Raw genomic sequence first — 12741 nt, forward strand, 5'->3', positions numbered from 1 at the left:
GATTGGCCCAATTTAGGTACAGGAGCATGCTGATTGCTGAACTGGTTTAAAATTTTTCAACTGTTTGCTAAGCTGAAAACTATAGGCTGGGCAATAGTGACTCATGCCTACGATCCCTGGACTTTGGGACTCCAAGGTGGGCAGATTGCTTGAACTCAGGAGTTCGAGACCAGCCTGGGCAACATGGTGAAACCCCGTCTCTACCAAAAAAATGTAAAAATTAGCTGGGGGTGGTGGCATGTGCCTGTAGTCCCAGCTACTTGGGAGGCTGAGGCAGGAGGATTGCTTGACCCCAGGAGGTCAGGGCTGCAGTGAGATGTGATTACATTACTACCATTTTGTCTGGGCTACAGAGCAAGACCCTGTCTTTAAAAAAAAAAAAAAAAAATAGTCCTCATCTTTTATTCCAGTGTTCTTTTATATATGATTTCTACTCTATTAGTATGTTTCTGCCAATATTTTATTCTAATAATATTAATTCTTCAACTGTTGGCATGGTAACTATCTTGAATTTATTGTAAATTCACAAAAAGAAGTCTTATATGTGTACATCTTTCTAGTAAACTAGAAATATACATTTACACATAGATATTTTTAAAAACTATTTGATGACTTGCAGTCTAAAAACTTAAGATTTTCTATATAGTTGGAACTATCAAAAAGCTAAAGAATCCTAAATTTTAACACTCCAAAATTGTGAGCCTGTTTAGTATTCAAGAGTAGGATTGAATTTTAAAATCAGTGGGAAGGTAAAGAAAAATCTACTTTTTGAAATATTTATACTTATTGTGAATGTCATGTTTTGAAGTGACATAAGTGAGAAGAAAATATTCTCTAAGCTTCTTCATTACTTAGCGAGAGTAAAGTCAGTGTGGTAAGTCAGAATTCTAAAAAATTTTTAAAAGATTTCATGGATAATCTTTAAAATCAAAATTAGAATAAAGCTTTAGCTCAATTATTTTTTAAAAGTAATTTCTCAGATTTCTTTTAAAGCTCCTGGAGCTTTTTGATAGTGAAGATCCCAGAGAACGTGACTTCCTGAAGACTGTTCTGCACCGAATTTATGGGAAATTTCTTGGATTAAGAGCATTCATCAGAAAACAGATAAACAACATTTTCCTCAGGTAAATTAATCATTTATTTGTAGCACCTTTTCCTCCTACATATCTTCTTGTATTCAAGTTCTTTTTTGTTTTTTGAGACAAGGTCTCACTGTCATCCAGGCTGGAATGCAGAGGTGAGATCATAGCTCATTGTAGCCCCTGTCTCCCAGATTCTAGCAGTCTTCCTGCCTCAGCTTCCCAAGTAGTGGGACTACAGGTCTGCATCACCACACCTGGCTAATTTTTCTTTTTACTTTTAGTAGAGACAAGGTATCACACAGCCCAGGCTGCTCTGGAACTCCTAAACTCAAACAGTCCTCTTATATAGGGCTATCATTTGCTTATAGTCATCCCTCGGTATCTGTGGAGGATTGGTTCCAGGGCCCCAGCTAATACCAAAATCCAAGATGCTCAAGTCCCTTATATAAATGGCATAGTATTTGCATATAATGTCCACACATCCTCCTGTATACTTTATCTCTAGATTATTTATAATAGTTAATACAGCATGAATACTATGCAAATACTCTACATTTTAAATTTGCATTTATGTTAATATTTTTGATCTGTAGTTGTTTGAATGCCAACTACAGATCTAGAATCTGTGTATAGAGAGGGCCAAGTGTACTTTATAAATATTAATCTGTTAAGTAGTTGCTTCAGATCAGGAGATTTCCTAACAACTCCCACACTTAAGGTTTGGTTTGTTTTAATTAATTGAAGATCTGGCAAAAATTGGGTTACTATTTCTACATTGCAACAATTAGAGATGAGTAATATCTGCCTCCTCTGGAGAGAAACATCTTTCTCGAGTTCTGTCATCTCACTTCTTAAACCCATTTCAAATAACTGCCCTATTCTATTTATGTCCCCCTGCTTTAAAGGCAACCCTAATCTTGGAAAGCTATGCAGCCCATATAGTTAGAGGTTTAAAGAAATTTCTGAATAAAAATGGCTTTACTACATATGGATCTTTTTCTGTTGGATTTCCCTGTAATTAGAGGTTTCTTATTTTGAAAAGTATTTCTTTGAAAAACTTACCTTTCTTATAAATTATTAAGTTGAATATTCCCGGTGAAATGATGTTCTGTTATCTTCACATATGGCAAGTTTTGGCAAAGGCATATGTAGTCAGTAGGAAACAGATCTTCTTTTGTAAGATTCATATGAATTAACTGATTTGGGGCAAAACAGCTTATAAGAAAACCCACAGCATGCTTGTGGGTTTCTAATAGCTGTCCTTTGGATTGATTTTTTTTTACCTTCCTGTTTCTCTTAGTTTTCTGAAGTTTGATTTTCATTACATCTATCTTTATTTTAAATTTAGGTTTATATATGAAACAGAACATTTCAATGGTGTTGCTGAACTTCTTGAAATATTAGGAAGGTAGGTCAGGTTTTTTTCTTTTTAAGAATTAAGTAACTTTAATGTTTTATGTATTAAATGTTAGCTGGGGTTGGAGAATTATTTCATATTTTAGAGTTTAAACATAGAGCACATAGTTTCTCAGCTGAATTCTCTTTTTTTTTTTCCTTGAGATGGAGTTTTGCTCTTGTTGCCCAGGCTAGAGTGCAATGGCGTGATCTCAGCTCACTGCAACCTCTGCCTCCTGGGTTCAAGTGATTCTCCTGCCTCAGCCTCTGGAGTAGCTGGGATTACAGGTGCCCAGCTAAATTTTTTTTGTATTTTTAGAAGAGACAGGGTTTCACCATGCTGGCCAGCCTGGTCTTGAACTCCTGACCTCAGGCAATCCACCCGCCTAGGCCTCTGAAAGTGCTGGAATTACAGGCGTGAGCCACCATGCCCAGCCTCTACTGAATTCTTAAACCTTTTGCCATAACACTTTGCCTTCTTTATTCACTGCATATCAGTATTAAGAGAATTTTAGACTGCTCTGTTACTATTTAGAGAATGATTTGTTTTGTTTATTAATAGTAGAAAATGACTGTGGAGATAACTACTACTTAGTTTCAGATTATTCAACAAAGTAAGAAAAGCTACCCATGTACTTCAGAAAATACTGAACATTCTAACAATATTTTGATGATATTGACTCTCCTAGGGCTTTGGGGGAACAATAAAGGTGACAATGTATAAAGTGACAGGTTTGACAGAAAATGATAGAAAATGAAGATAGAAATTACCTGGGAATTAATTGACAGCCCTAATTTTCTTTTGGGATCATCACATGACTTAGAGGAACAGACTTCATAGAAATAGTCTTCCTAAAGTAGTTTGAAGATGAACAGTCATACATCACCAGGATTGAAGCAGAGCACTGTTCCTTATGTACTCATGGATATGACAACTTTTAGAAACAAAGTAGTAACTACTTAACCCTTCCCCTGCCTTTCTTTCCCTCCAGTATTATCAATGGCTTTGCATTGCCACTGAAAGCAGAACATAAACAATTTCTAATGAAGGTTCTTATTCCTATGCATACTGCAAAAGGATTAGCTTTGTTTCATGCTCAGGTAAGTTTCAGAAAAATTTCAAATGAAATGAATATTATTTCAAAGGCAAATATAAAGGCAGAGAAGTTGAAAAATATTGAGGTGACAGTTTTAAGTATAATTAAGCAATTTGCTTATAAAATTACCCAAATTTTTATTATCATTTTTAAATATTTCATTATTAAGACCAATTACTTCTGTATTTACACTTACACTTTAAGTGTAAGATGTACACTTATATTTAAGTCCAGGCCCTGACCTAATTATGTGACTTTGAATAAATCCCACATATATGTACCGAATGTTTCTTCTAGCTACAATAACCTAGACTTGAGAGATTTTGGTCTCTTCTATTCATATTTAGAGAATAACATATCAGCATAGGCATGCATGTAGAAACATGCTGAAAAACTAAATTTTTAGCTCTAGTCTTATTTCAGTTAACTTTATAGTCAGAAATTACTACTAAAAAATCTTTTTTGAACTTGAAGTTACTTTCAAGGCTAAAAAGTTGGACAACTGAGAGTATATTTTCACAATTGAGGCATTTCACAATTTCACAATTGAGTATATTTTTATATATTGAAATAATTTGTCAAAATGAGGTAGTCTAAAAAATATTGGCTAAATATAAAAAATCCTACTTATTAAATGTTATTTCATTCAGTAATATTTGTAAATTGTCCCTTACCTTTTAGCTAGCATATTGTGTCGTACAGTTCCTGGAGAAAGATACAACACTAACAGAGCCAGTAAGTGTTCTATTTATTTTCATGTTTTTGGTCTCCATTAATAGCATTTCATTGTAGCTTTCTATAGCTTTTATAGTTATTAAATAGAAGAATGTACCTTAAGCTAAAATCATTTAGAAGAAATGTGAGATTAATTCTGCATTCAAAGAAGGAGTTAGGAAGGGAGAGTTCTCATGAGTTATGTCTTGAATAACCAACATATAGACTACTATTAATATGTAATAGTTAAGATGTGTGATAGTAAGATCAGATGACCACAGTTAAATTTTATATGCATAGTGTCTTCACCAATAATCTTTTAAATCTTCATTCACCTTTTGGAATTAAAACACTTTGAGGGTCCCAAAACTACTACTCCCTTGAATTTTGTTTTGTTTTTAGTAATTGAATTTTTGCCTCTCATTAATGATAAACCACTTAATAGGGATAGAAAACATTTCCTTGCCTTTGGTGATTAAGATATAAGGTGTAATATTGGAATAAAGGTTGATTATGAACCAGCAAGGCAGTTTAGTCTTTGAATTCTACTGTTATTTGCCTGTAGAATGAAAATTCAGGAGAGAATGAAAACATAATTAGTTATGAAAATTTACTGAGGATTCAAGAAAAACAAAAGATGAAGTAGGGTGAAACAGAAAAGTATAAAAGCACAGAAAACATTTTAACCTTGGTGACGTATTTCGAGAGAATGCTTTCTAGGCCTATTAAATCTAAATATTTACCTAGTATTAGGTTGGTGCAACCTGATACGTAGTTAAGGCAAAGAGTTTGAAGGATTAAAACTAAAGTATATATACTTCCTATATTATGAACTGTCTCAGGCTGTCCCTAGGGATGCTTGAAAAAAATTAAATACTTAGTATTCTCCTTTTCACTTGAACTTTGTGTAATGGAACAAAAGACATTTTTCCACTCCTTAATTTTTTCAGTTTTTTGACTTTTAGAATCACAGTCTTTTCTAGAAACGGCTGTAAACAGTTTTAAAAGACAATTCAGAAGAATTAGAAGCCATGTATTTACACATGAAACCACATAAACCTCTTAAGTTGATTAAAACTTGGCTGGGTGTGGTGGCTCACAACTGTAGTCCCACCACTTCGGAAGGCTGAGGCAGGGAGATAACCTGAAGCCAGGAGTTTCAGGCCAGCCTGGCCAACATGGTGAAACCTGTCTCTAGTTAAAATACAAAAATTAGCTGGGCCTGGTGGCACACGCCTATAGTCCCAGCTACTCAGGTGGCTAGGGCACAGGAATTGCTTGAATCCAGGAGACATAGGTTGCAGTGATCTGAGCTCGTACCAGTGCACTCCAGCCTGGGCAACAGAGGGATACTGTCTTAAAACCTTAATCCATGATATCCATGATAACTCCTATTAGAATTGAGAAAAATAAAACCTGTAACAATACGTATTGAGAAGTCATGGTTCATGCTTGGTAAATAGTATAGAAATAAAATTTTACTAAATTAATTTGGGGTAGATAAGGAAGATAGGCAATTGCTTTTTAAAGAATGAAAGATAGAAGCTGGGCACGGTAGTTCATGCCTGTAATTCTAGCACTTTGGGAGGCTGAGGCGGGCGGATCACCTGAGGTGGGGAGTTCAAGACCAGCCTGACCAATGTGGTGAAACCTCATCTCTACTAAAAAATAAAAAATTAGCTTGGTGTGGTGGTGTGCGCCTGTAATCCCAGGGACACACCTGGGGCTGAGGCTGAGGCAGAGAATTGCTTGAAGCCGGGAGGTGGAGGTTGCACTGAGCTGAGATCATGCCAGTGTACTCCAGCCTGGGCAACAGAGCAAGACTCCATCTCAAAAAATAAAAATAGTCTCTTGTGTTTCATGTATTTGGTTATGAAAATTGTGCTAGCCATGAAATAGACTGGGAAGCTCTTTGGCTTTTTTGTGCTTCATAATGGTTTAAATAACAGGAATCATCTGTTCCTTAAAGTTTCTCCCTAAAATAACCTCCCTGTCACCCCACCAAGTTATTTTCCTTTATTTTCTTAGAAGTAGCACATAGTATTAAAATTGTTTTATTTATCTATTTAATTGATCACTTGCATTGATCACCTCCATTAGAATGTAAGTTCCTTGAAAACCAGAGATCTCATCTGTCCCTAGCATCTAAAACAGTATCTGGTACATAATAGTACTCAGTATTTATTGAATTAATAAAATTCTAAAGCTGAGCAGAAAGTCTACTTAAACACATATATTAAACAGTATTGATTTTCTTTGGAATCAGTGTTGATAAAATCACAGCTGTGGAAAACACCCTGGGATTAACTTGCTTCATCATTTAATTCATACTAAACTTTTTCTTTTTTTCAGGTGATCAGAGGACTGCTGAAATTTTGGCCAAAAACCTGCAGTCAGAAAGAGGTGAGTTTTGTTCACTAAATGTAGTGCATGTTGCTAGAACTTGTCAATCCCAGGGCTATGAACATTTTGCTTTGGGCTGGCTGTATTGCTGCTGCTAAAGAGCGGGACATGCAGAGACTTGGTAGAACAAACACCTGTGCTAGAGTAAACTCTATGCCGTCCAGACGTTTTTTCCCCATTGTATACTCTGTAGATTAACCTTCTCATTTGTATGGTTTCAATATTAGTTTCACATAATTTATCATGTTTCTTAAAATAAAATTTTTTTAACCTAGGTGATGTTTTTAGGAGAAATTGAAGAAATCTTAGATGTCATTGAACCAACACAGTTCAAAAAAATTGGAGAGCCACTTTTCAAGCAGATATCCAAGTGTGTATCCAGTTCTCATTTTCAGGTATGATGTTTTCAGTGAAGCCATTTTTATTTTACACTATTATTTCTTTCCTATTTTAGTTTGGACATTTCTCTAAATGTCTTTTTTAGGTTGCAGAAAGGGCACTGTTCTTCTGGAATAATGAATATATTCTTAGTTTGATTGAGGACAACATTGATAAAATTCTACCAATTATGTTTGCCAGTTTGTACAAAATTTCCAAAGAACACTGGAATCCGTAAGTATCTTTTATATTGGTCATATTTTTCTTTTTTTGTTTTGTTTTTTAACCTTTTTGTCATTGATTTCCTAACTCATATATGAAGCCTACTACAGATTTAGAACTTACTCGAAGGTTAACATCACAGTTTTATTCTGTTCTGTATTTTATATATAATATGTTAAGTTATAAATGTGTGTGTATGTTCTTCAGTATGTGGTCCTAATGTCAGTTTATTTTTTAAAGTTTTTGGAGATAGGGTCTTGCTCTGTTGCCCAGGCTGGAATGCAGTGGTGTGATCATAGCTCATCATAGCCTCAAACTCCTGGGTTCACACAGTCCTGCCTCAGCCTCCTGAGTAGCTGGGATCACAGGTGTGCACCACCACACCCAGATAATTTTTATTTTTATTTTTTTGGGCAGATGAGATCTCATTATATTGCCCAGGCTGGATTGAAACTCCTGGACTCAAGTGATCATCTCGTCTTGGCCTCCCAAAGTGCTGAGATTATAGGCATGAAGTACTGTGCCCAGCCTTAATGTCAATTTAAAATTGCAAATCTCCCTGGAGGTTGAACTATCTGGTATGCCATTCTGCACCAGAATGTGGTCAAAGCCTGTTGGGAAGACCAACTGAACATTTTCGGAGGACGCACAAACTACTCCGTTGATGCAGAGTGGTTGATTTGCTCCCAGTATAGAGTCTCACCTATATAAATAGCACTGTCCCAGGGGAAAGCTGAACTGCTAAGGGTAATTATATGTTCTAACTTCTTTAACATCCTTAAACTGCTTTCTACTTCAAGTTTTCGCAATTGGATCTTTGTTGTCTTAATGTTGTTACTCAGGATTTCAGACATGAGACTATAGAGTAGAAATGAAGGTAACTATGACCATTTTAAAGTTTAACGTATGCATTAAAGTGGAAAGGATTTGTTTTCTTAGATTGTCTCTACCACCACTTGATATATGACCTTGAGCATATTACAAACCTCTTGAACCTCAGTTTTACCATCTCTAAAATGGATTAAATGAATTAGCCGACCTTTAACCCATTTTCGAGATCATAGTGTTACATTTCCTCTCTGTTAGCAGTATTGTAACTCAGGACTCGCTCATTTTCATTTCAGGACCATTGTAGCATTGGTATACAATGTGCTGAAAACCCTAATGGAAATGAATGGCAAGCTTTTTGATGACCTTACTAGCTCATACAAAGCTGAAAGACAGAGGTATTTGATACTTTGAATTACAGAATTATCTATACATTTTATGTTAGTTGAATGTGATTCAGTTCAGGAAGGTATCTTCCCTAAGTTCAAATTTTCATATTTTAGAAGTTAATTACCTTCTAGTAAACATTACAATGTGAAAGTGGTTTTTTTTTAAACACATAAGTCATTTCCAGATAAAGTAGCCCCAGTATTTTTATAAATTTGTTAAAGCAGAAAAAGCAGTAACATTTATTTTTGAGGGTGGTTATGTAATTTACTTCGCCTAATGGTTAGATTATAATTTTAATGTGGATCATAAATCCTGTTTATCTCATTCTGAGCCTTAGATTTCCTCAGTCTGTTAGCATCTGCATATGAAATATAATTTATGCTGAATTTTAAATATCAATTTGATTTTTCATCCCTACATTTAAAAAAATCCTTTTTGTCCACATGGGCTTCCAAAGTGAGCGTTACTCTTCAGCTTCTTATGTTGTAGATTATCAGAGGTGGTATTTTAAAGTCAGCATAGTTCTCCTTTGGGAGGAGAGAAGTCACATGATATATTTATGGCTTAGGGTGCTATTAATATGTTCTTGCAGTAATATGTATTTTACAGTATAAATGTTAGCACATATCAGCCTTTAGAAACATAGCTTAGTGATTACCTCTTTGAGAATTTCATAAATTACTATAAAATAATATTTCACAAATTACTTCCTTCTCATATATTTATTTCAGACTCAAGAAGGGCTGTCTTAACTTAAATGGTTAGTGACCAGTGCACCTGAGCCCACCCAGCATTTGGGGATAATAGTTACCATTTACTTCTAATAAGCGTATTACCTGTTCTGTTTAGAAAAGCTGATCTATTTTGCCAAGTTCCTAGTTATGGTTATCTTAAAGTAGAAAATGGATCAAAGCCATATAGTCCATTAATAAATCAGTGCATTATTTCCTCTAAATAGCAGCATTCAGGCAGGAATAGAAATTAAGTTCACATTTTGAGCCTCAGGAAGCAATGGGAAGAAAAATAAGATGATGAGGATCATAAGAAATTTGTATTTGAAAAATATATATTTCACATGACTAAGAATGTAATTATTTCTTATCTTCATAAATCAGCAAATCCTTTAAAAGGATTTGTCCTTTTAACTTGTAACTGTAGAATTACAAGCCTATGTTTTTACATGTTCATGTAGGCTTTCAGAATAGTCTGGTTCAAGTTATTCAGAAATGTTTTCCTTAGAACTGAAATTAAGTAGTTGAAACGACGTATGAAATATTTTGACTTTCATTTTGTTTTAGAGAGAGACTACTGAAACTAAAGTTTTCATTTGACATGTAAAAGACAAGAGAGAGTACAAACTGGTTAGTGGTTAGAGATGTGGCTTCTGCCTGGTGTGGTGAAGGATGTGCTTCCTACTGGCCTAGCAGTCAGCCCCTTCAGCCTTTCTAATAGTGATGGGACTACTACAGCAACTGCAAGATGTTTACGTGAGAAAATTAGCATATAAGTACTTTGTTGACTATAAAGTAGTGTCATGGTAGTGATAATGTGCAGGGGACACAAAGCAAATGGTAACATCTAGTTGGTACAGGAGATAAACAGACTCAGTACATTTAGGGTGCTCCAGGTAACTGGACTCAAGCTTTAGCAGAGGGGTTTAAATGAAATGTGGGTGAGTCATGTGTTCTCCAGTAAACTGTCAAACAGCACCCTCTTTTTAGGTTCTGAAATAATTTCTTATCACAAAAATCTTGATTTATCTACAGAGAGAAAAAGAAGGAATTGGAACGTGAAGAATTATGGAAAAAATTAGAGGAGCTAAAGCTAAAGAAAGCTTTAGAAAAACAGAATAGTGCTTACAACATGCACAGTGTTCTCAGCAATACAAGTGCCGAATAAGAAAATCCTCCCACCTCTGCCAGATAGGCACAGTTTTATATGCTTTTTTTGAAATATGTAAAAATTACAAAACAAACCTCATCAGTATAATATAATTAAAAGGCCAATTTTTTTCTGGCAACTGTAAATGGAAAAATATACGGACTAAACATAGCCCTGTGCTGTATCATGGCCACAGTATATTGTAACCTTTGTCTAATCATTGGATTTATTGTGTCACTTCTGAGGCTTCACAGAAAGGAATTCTATCATCTATGATATGAGTGAGATAATTATGGGAGTGGTAAGAATTATGACTTGAATTCTTGATTGTGTTGCACATAGATATGGTAGTCTGCTCTGTATATTTTTCCCTTTTTATAATGTGCTTTTCACACTGCTGCAAACCTTAGTTACAGCCTAGGAAAAAGAATACTTCCTGAAATAAAACTAAGGTGTCATCCTTACCCTTCTCTGTCTCACCCAGAAATATGGTGGGGGGAATTACCTGCACTAACCCCTCTCTCAATAAAGATATTACTGTACTCTGGAATTTAGGCAAAACCTTAAATCTCCAGGCTTTTTAAAGCACAACATATAAATAAAAGCTGGGAAAGTAAACCAGAATTCTTTAGATTGTTCCTCATAAATATCCCCCTTCCTCTGCAATTCCCCAAAGTGGTAATAGATGGGTAGAGGCAGGTCAGTAAATGACCTAGCTTGCCTCTCAATTCATTCCTCCTCTTCCTCTCAAAGGCTGAAGGCAGGGCCTTTCCAGTCCTCAGGACCTGCCCTTCACCTAGTCCCTCCTGACCCAGGGATGGAGGCCACCACACCCATAGTGTGGTGATACAGAGCACTAGTTGTCACTGCCTGGCTTTATTTAAAGGAAATGCAGTAGGTTTCCTCTGTAGAGCTCTGGAAAGGCTAACTATATAGAGGTCTTGTATGTTTTTACTTGGTCAAGTATTTCTCACATCTTTTGTTACCAGAGTACCATTCCAATCTCTTAACTTGCAGTTGTGTGGAAAACTGTTTTGTAATGAAAGATCTTCATTGGGGGATTGAGCAGCATTTAATAAAGTCTATGTTTGTATTTTGCCTTATGTCATCTTTGCTTCTTTTAGCTCTAAGCTTAAGCATACACTGAAAAGCCTGCTTTTTTACATATATACATACATATATATATAGAAACTTTTAAGATAAATTGTGGGATGAAGTCTAATTTAAAAATAGGAAGATTGTGTGCCAAGGTTGAGTGTTCTAGCCTTTTACGAAAATACCTGTTTTACAGAATATTTGTAGAAAATTCGAAGTTCTAGGGTATCCATCATTTTTATGTCCTTGTATGTTTAGAGGATAGGTTTAATTTACTTTGAAGCTAGTTTTTCATAATCCATAATACATAGCACTTTTAGTGAAGCCCAGGGAGCCTGTGGCAGTTAGAAATCAGACGTTCTTGGCCAGACGTGGTGGCCAGCACTCTGGGAGGCCGAGGCAGGGGTATCACCTGAGGTCAGTAGTTGACCAGCCTGGCCAACATGGTAAAACCCTGTCTCTACTAAAAATACAAAAATTAGCCAGGCATGGTGGCAGGTGCCTGTAATACCAGCTACTTGGGAGGCTGAGGCATGAGAATCACTTGAACCCAGGAGGCTGAGGTTGCAGTGATCCAGTATTGCACCACTGTACTCCAGCCTGGGTGACACAGCGAGACTCTGTCGAGAGAGAGAGAAAGAAAGCAGACATAACTGTAATAAAGTGTTACCCACTACTGATGTTTACTTCTGCTTTCTTTAATATCAGTTAAAAACTCTAGCATAGGGTCTGCACACTACTCCCAGGTCATCATGAAAGCACTATACCAAAAGGAAGATAACCAAAATTCTTCCTTTTAGTACAAAGGCTCCTATTTTATTGTTCTCAAGTAATAGGTATTGTAGAGTCACCTTGTCATGGCCGTCACGTTAAGGTGTTCCTTCCAGATTCTCCACAGTCATGCAGGGCCAGCCAGTATTGCTGACCGCTGTCGACAACACAGCTGGGTGATTAAAAGGATGATCCTAAACAAAAGAGAAGGAAAGGCAAGCACCTGCCTTTCCAGAAAGTGAAGGTTAGGTCTAAATGTCTATTCTGTGGAAGGTTTAGGTATATTTCTTCTACTGAAGAAAAGCCAGAGTAGATTTTTGAGAGGTTACAGGCAATAAAGGTTTTTTTCTCTGAAAAGGTAAAAACTGTTCAGTTCCTAATTATGTACTTACATGAAAGCACATTTAGTAGGTCTCTCAACCTTTTTTTTTGAGATGGAGTCTCACTCTGTTGCCCAGCTGGAGTGCAGTGGTGTGATCTTAGCT

The 12741-nt window shown here is 35.9% G+C and overlaps 1 protein-coding gene across 2 annotated transcripts in view; it reads left to right on the forward strand.

The window, feature by feature from the left end:
- The window catches only part of PPP2R5A (protein phosphatase 2 regulatory subunit B'alpha), a 61289-nt gene extending 49796 nt beyond the window's left edge, over positions 1-11493 (forward strand). Inside the window, exons 5-13 of one of the 2 annotated variants that reach the window (XM_002760545.7) lie at positions 994-1124; positions 2431-2490; positions 3470-3578; positions 4256-4309; positions 6641-6691; positions 6967-7086; positions 7176-7303; positions 8416-8517; positions 10276-11493. In XM_002760545.7, coding sequence (XP_002760591.1) covers positions 994-1124; positions 2431-2490; positions 3470-3578; positions 4256-4309; positions 6641-6691; positions 6967-7086; positions 7176-7303; positions 8416-8517; positions 10276-10408 — 888 coding nt within the window. In that variant the 3' untranslated portion in view covers positions 10409-11493. The remainder of the gene's footprint in view (positions 1-993; positions 1125-2430; positions 2491-3469; positions 3579-4255; positions 4310-6640; positions 6692-6966; positions 7087-7175; positions 7304-8415; positions 8518-10275) is intronic. The other variant, XM_008985253.5, reaches the window with a different exon arrangement.
- Positions 11494-12741: the final 1248 nt, after the last annotated feature.

Source organism: Callithrix jacchus, chromosome 19 (genome assembly GCF_049354715.1).
Source record: "Callithrix jacchus isolate 240 chromosome 19, calJac240_pri, whole genome shotgun sequence".
Taxonomy (NCBI): Eukaryota; Metazoa; Chordata; class Mammalia; order Primates; family Cebidae; genus Callithrix; species Callithrix jacchus.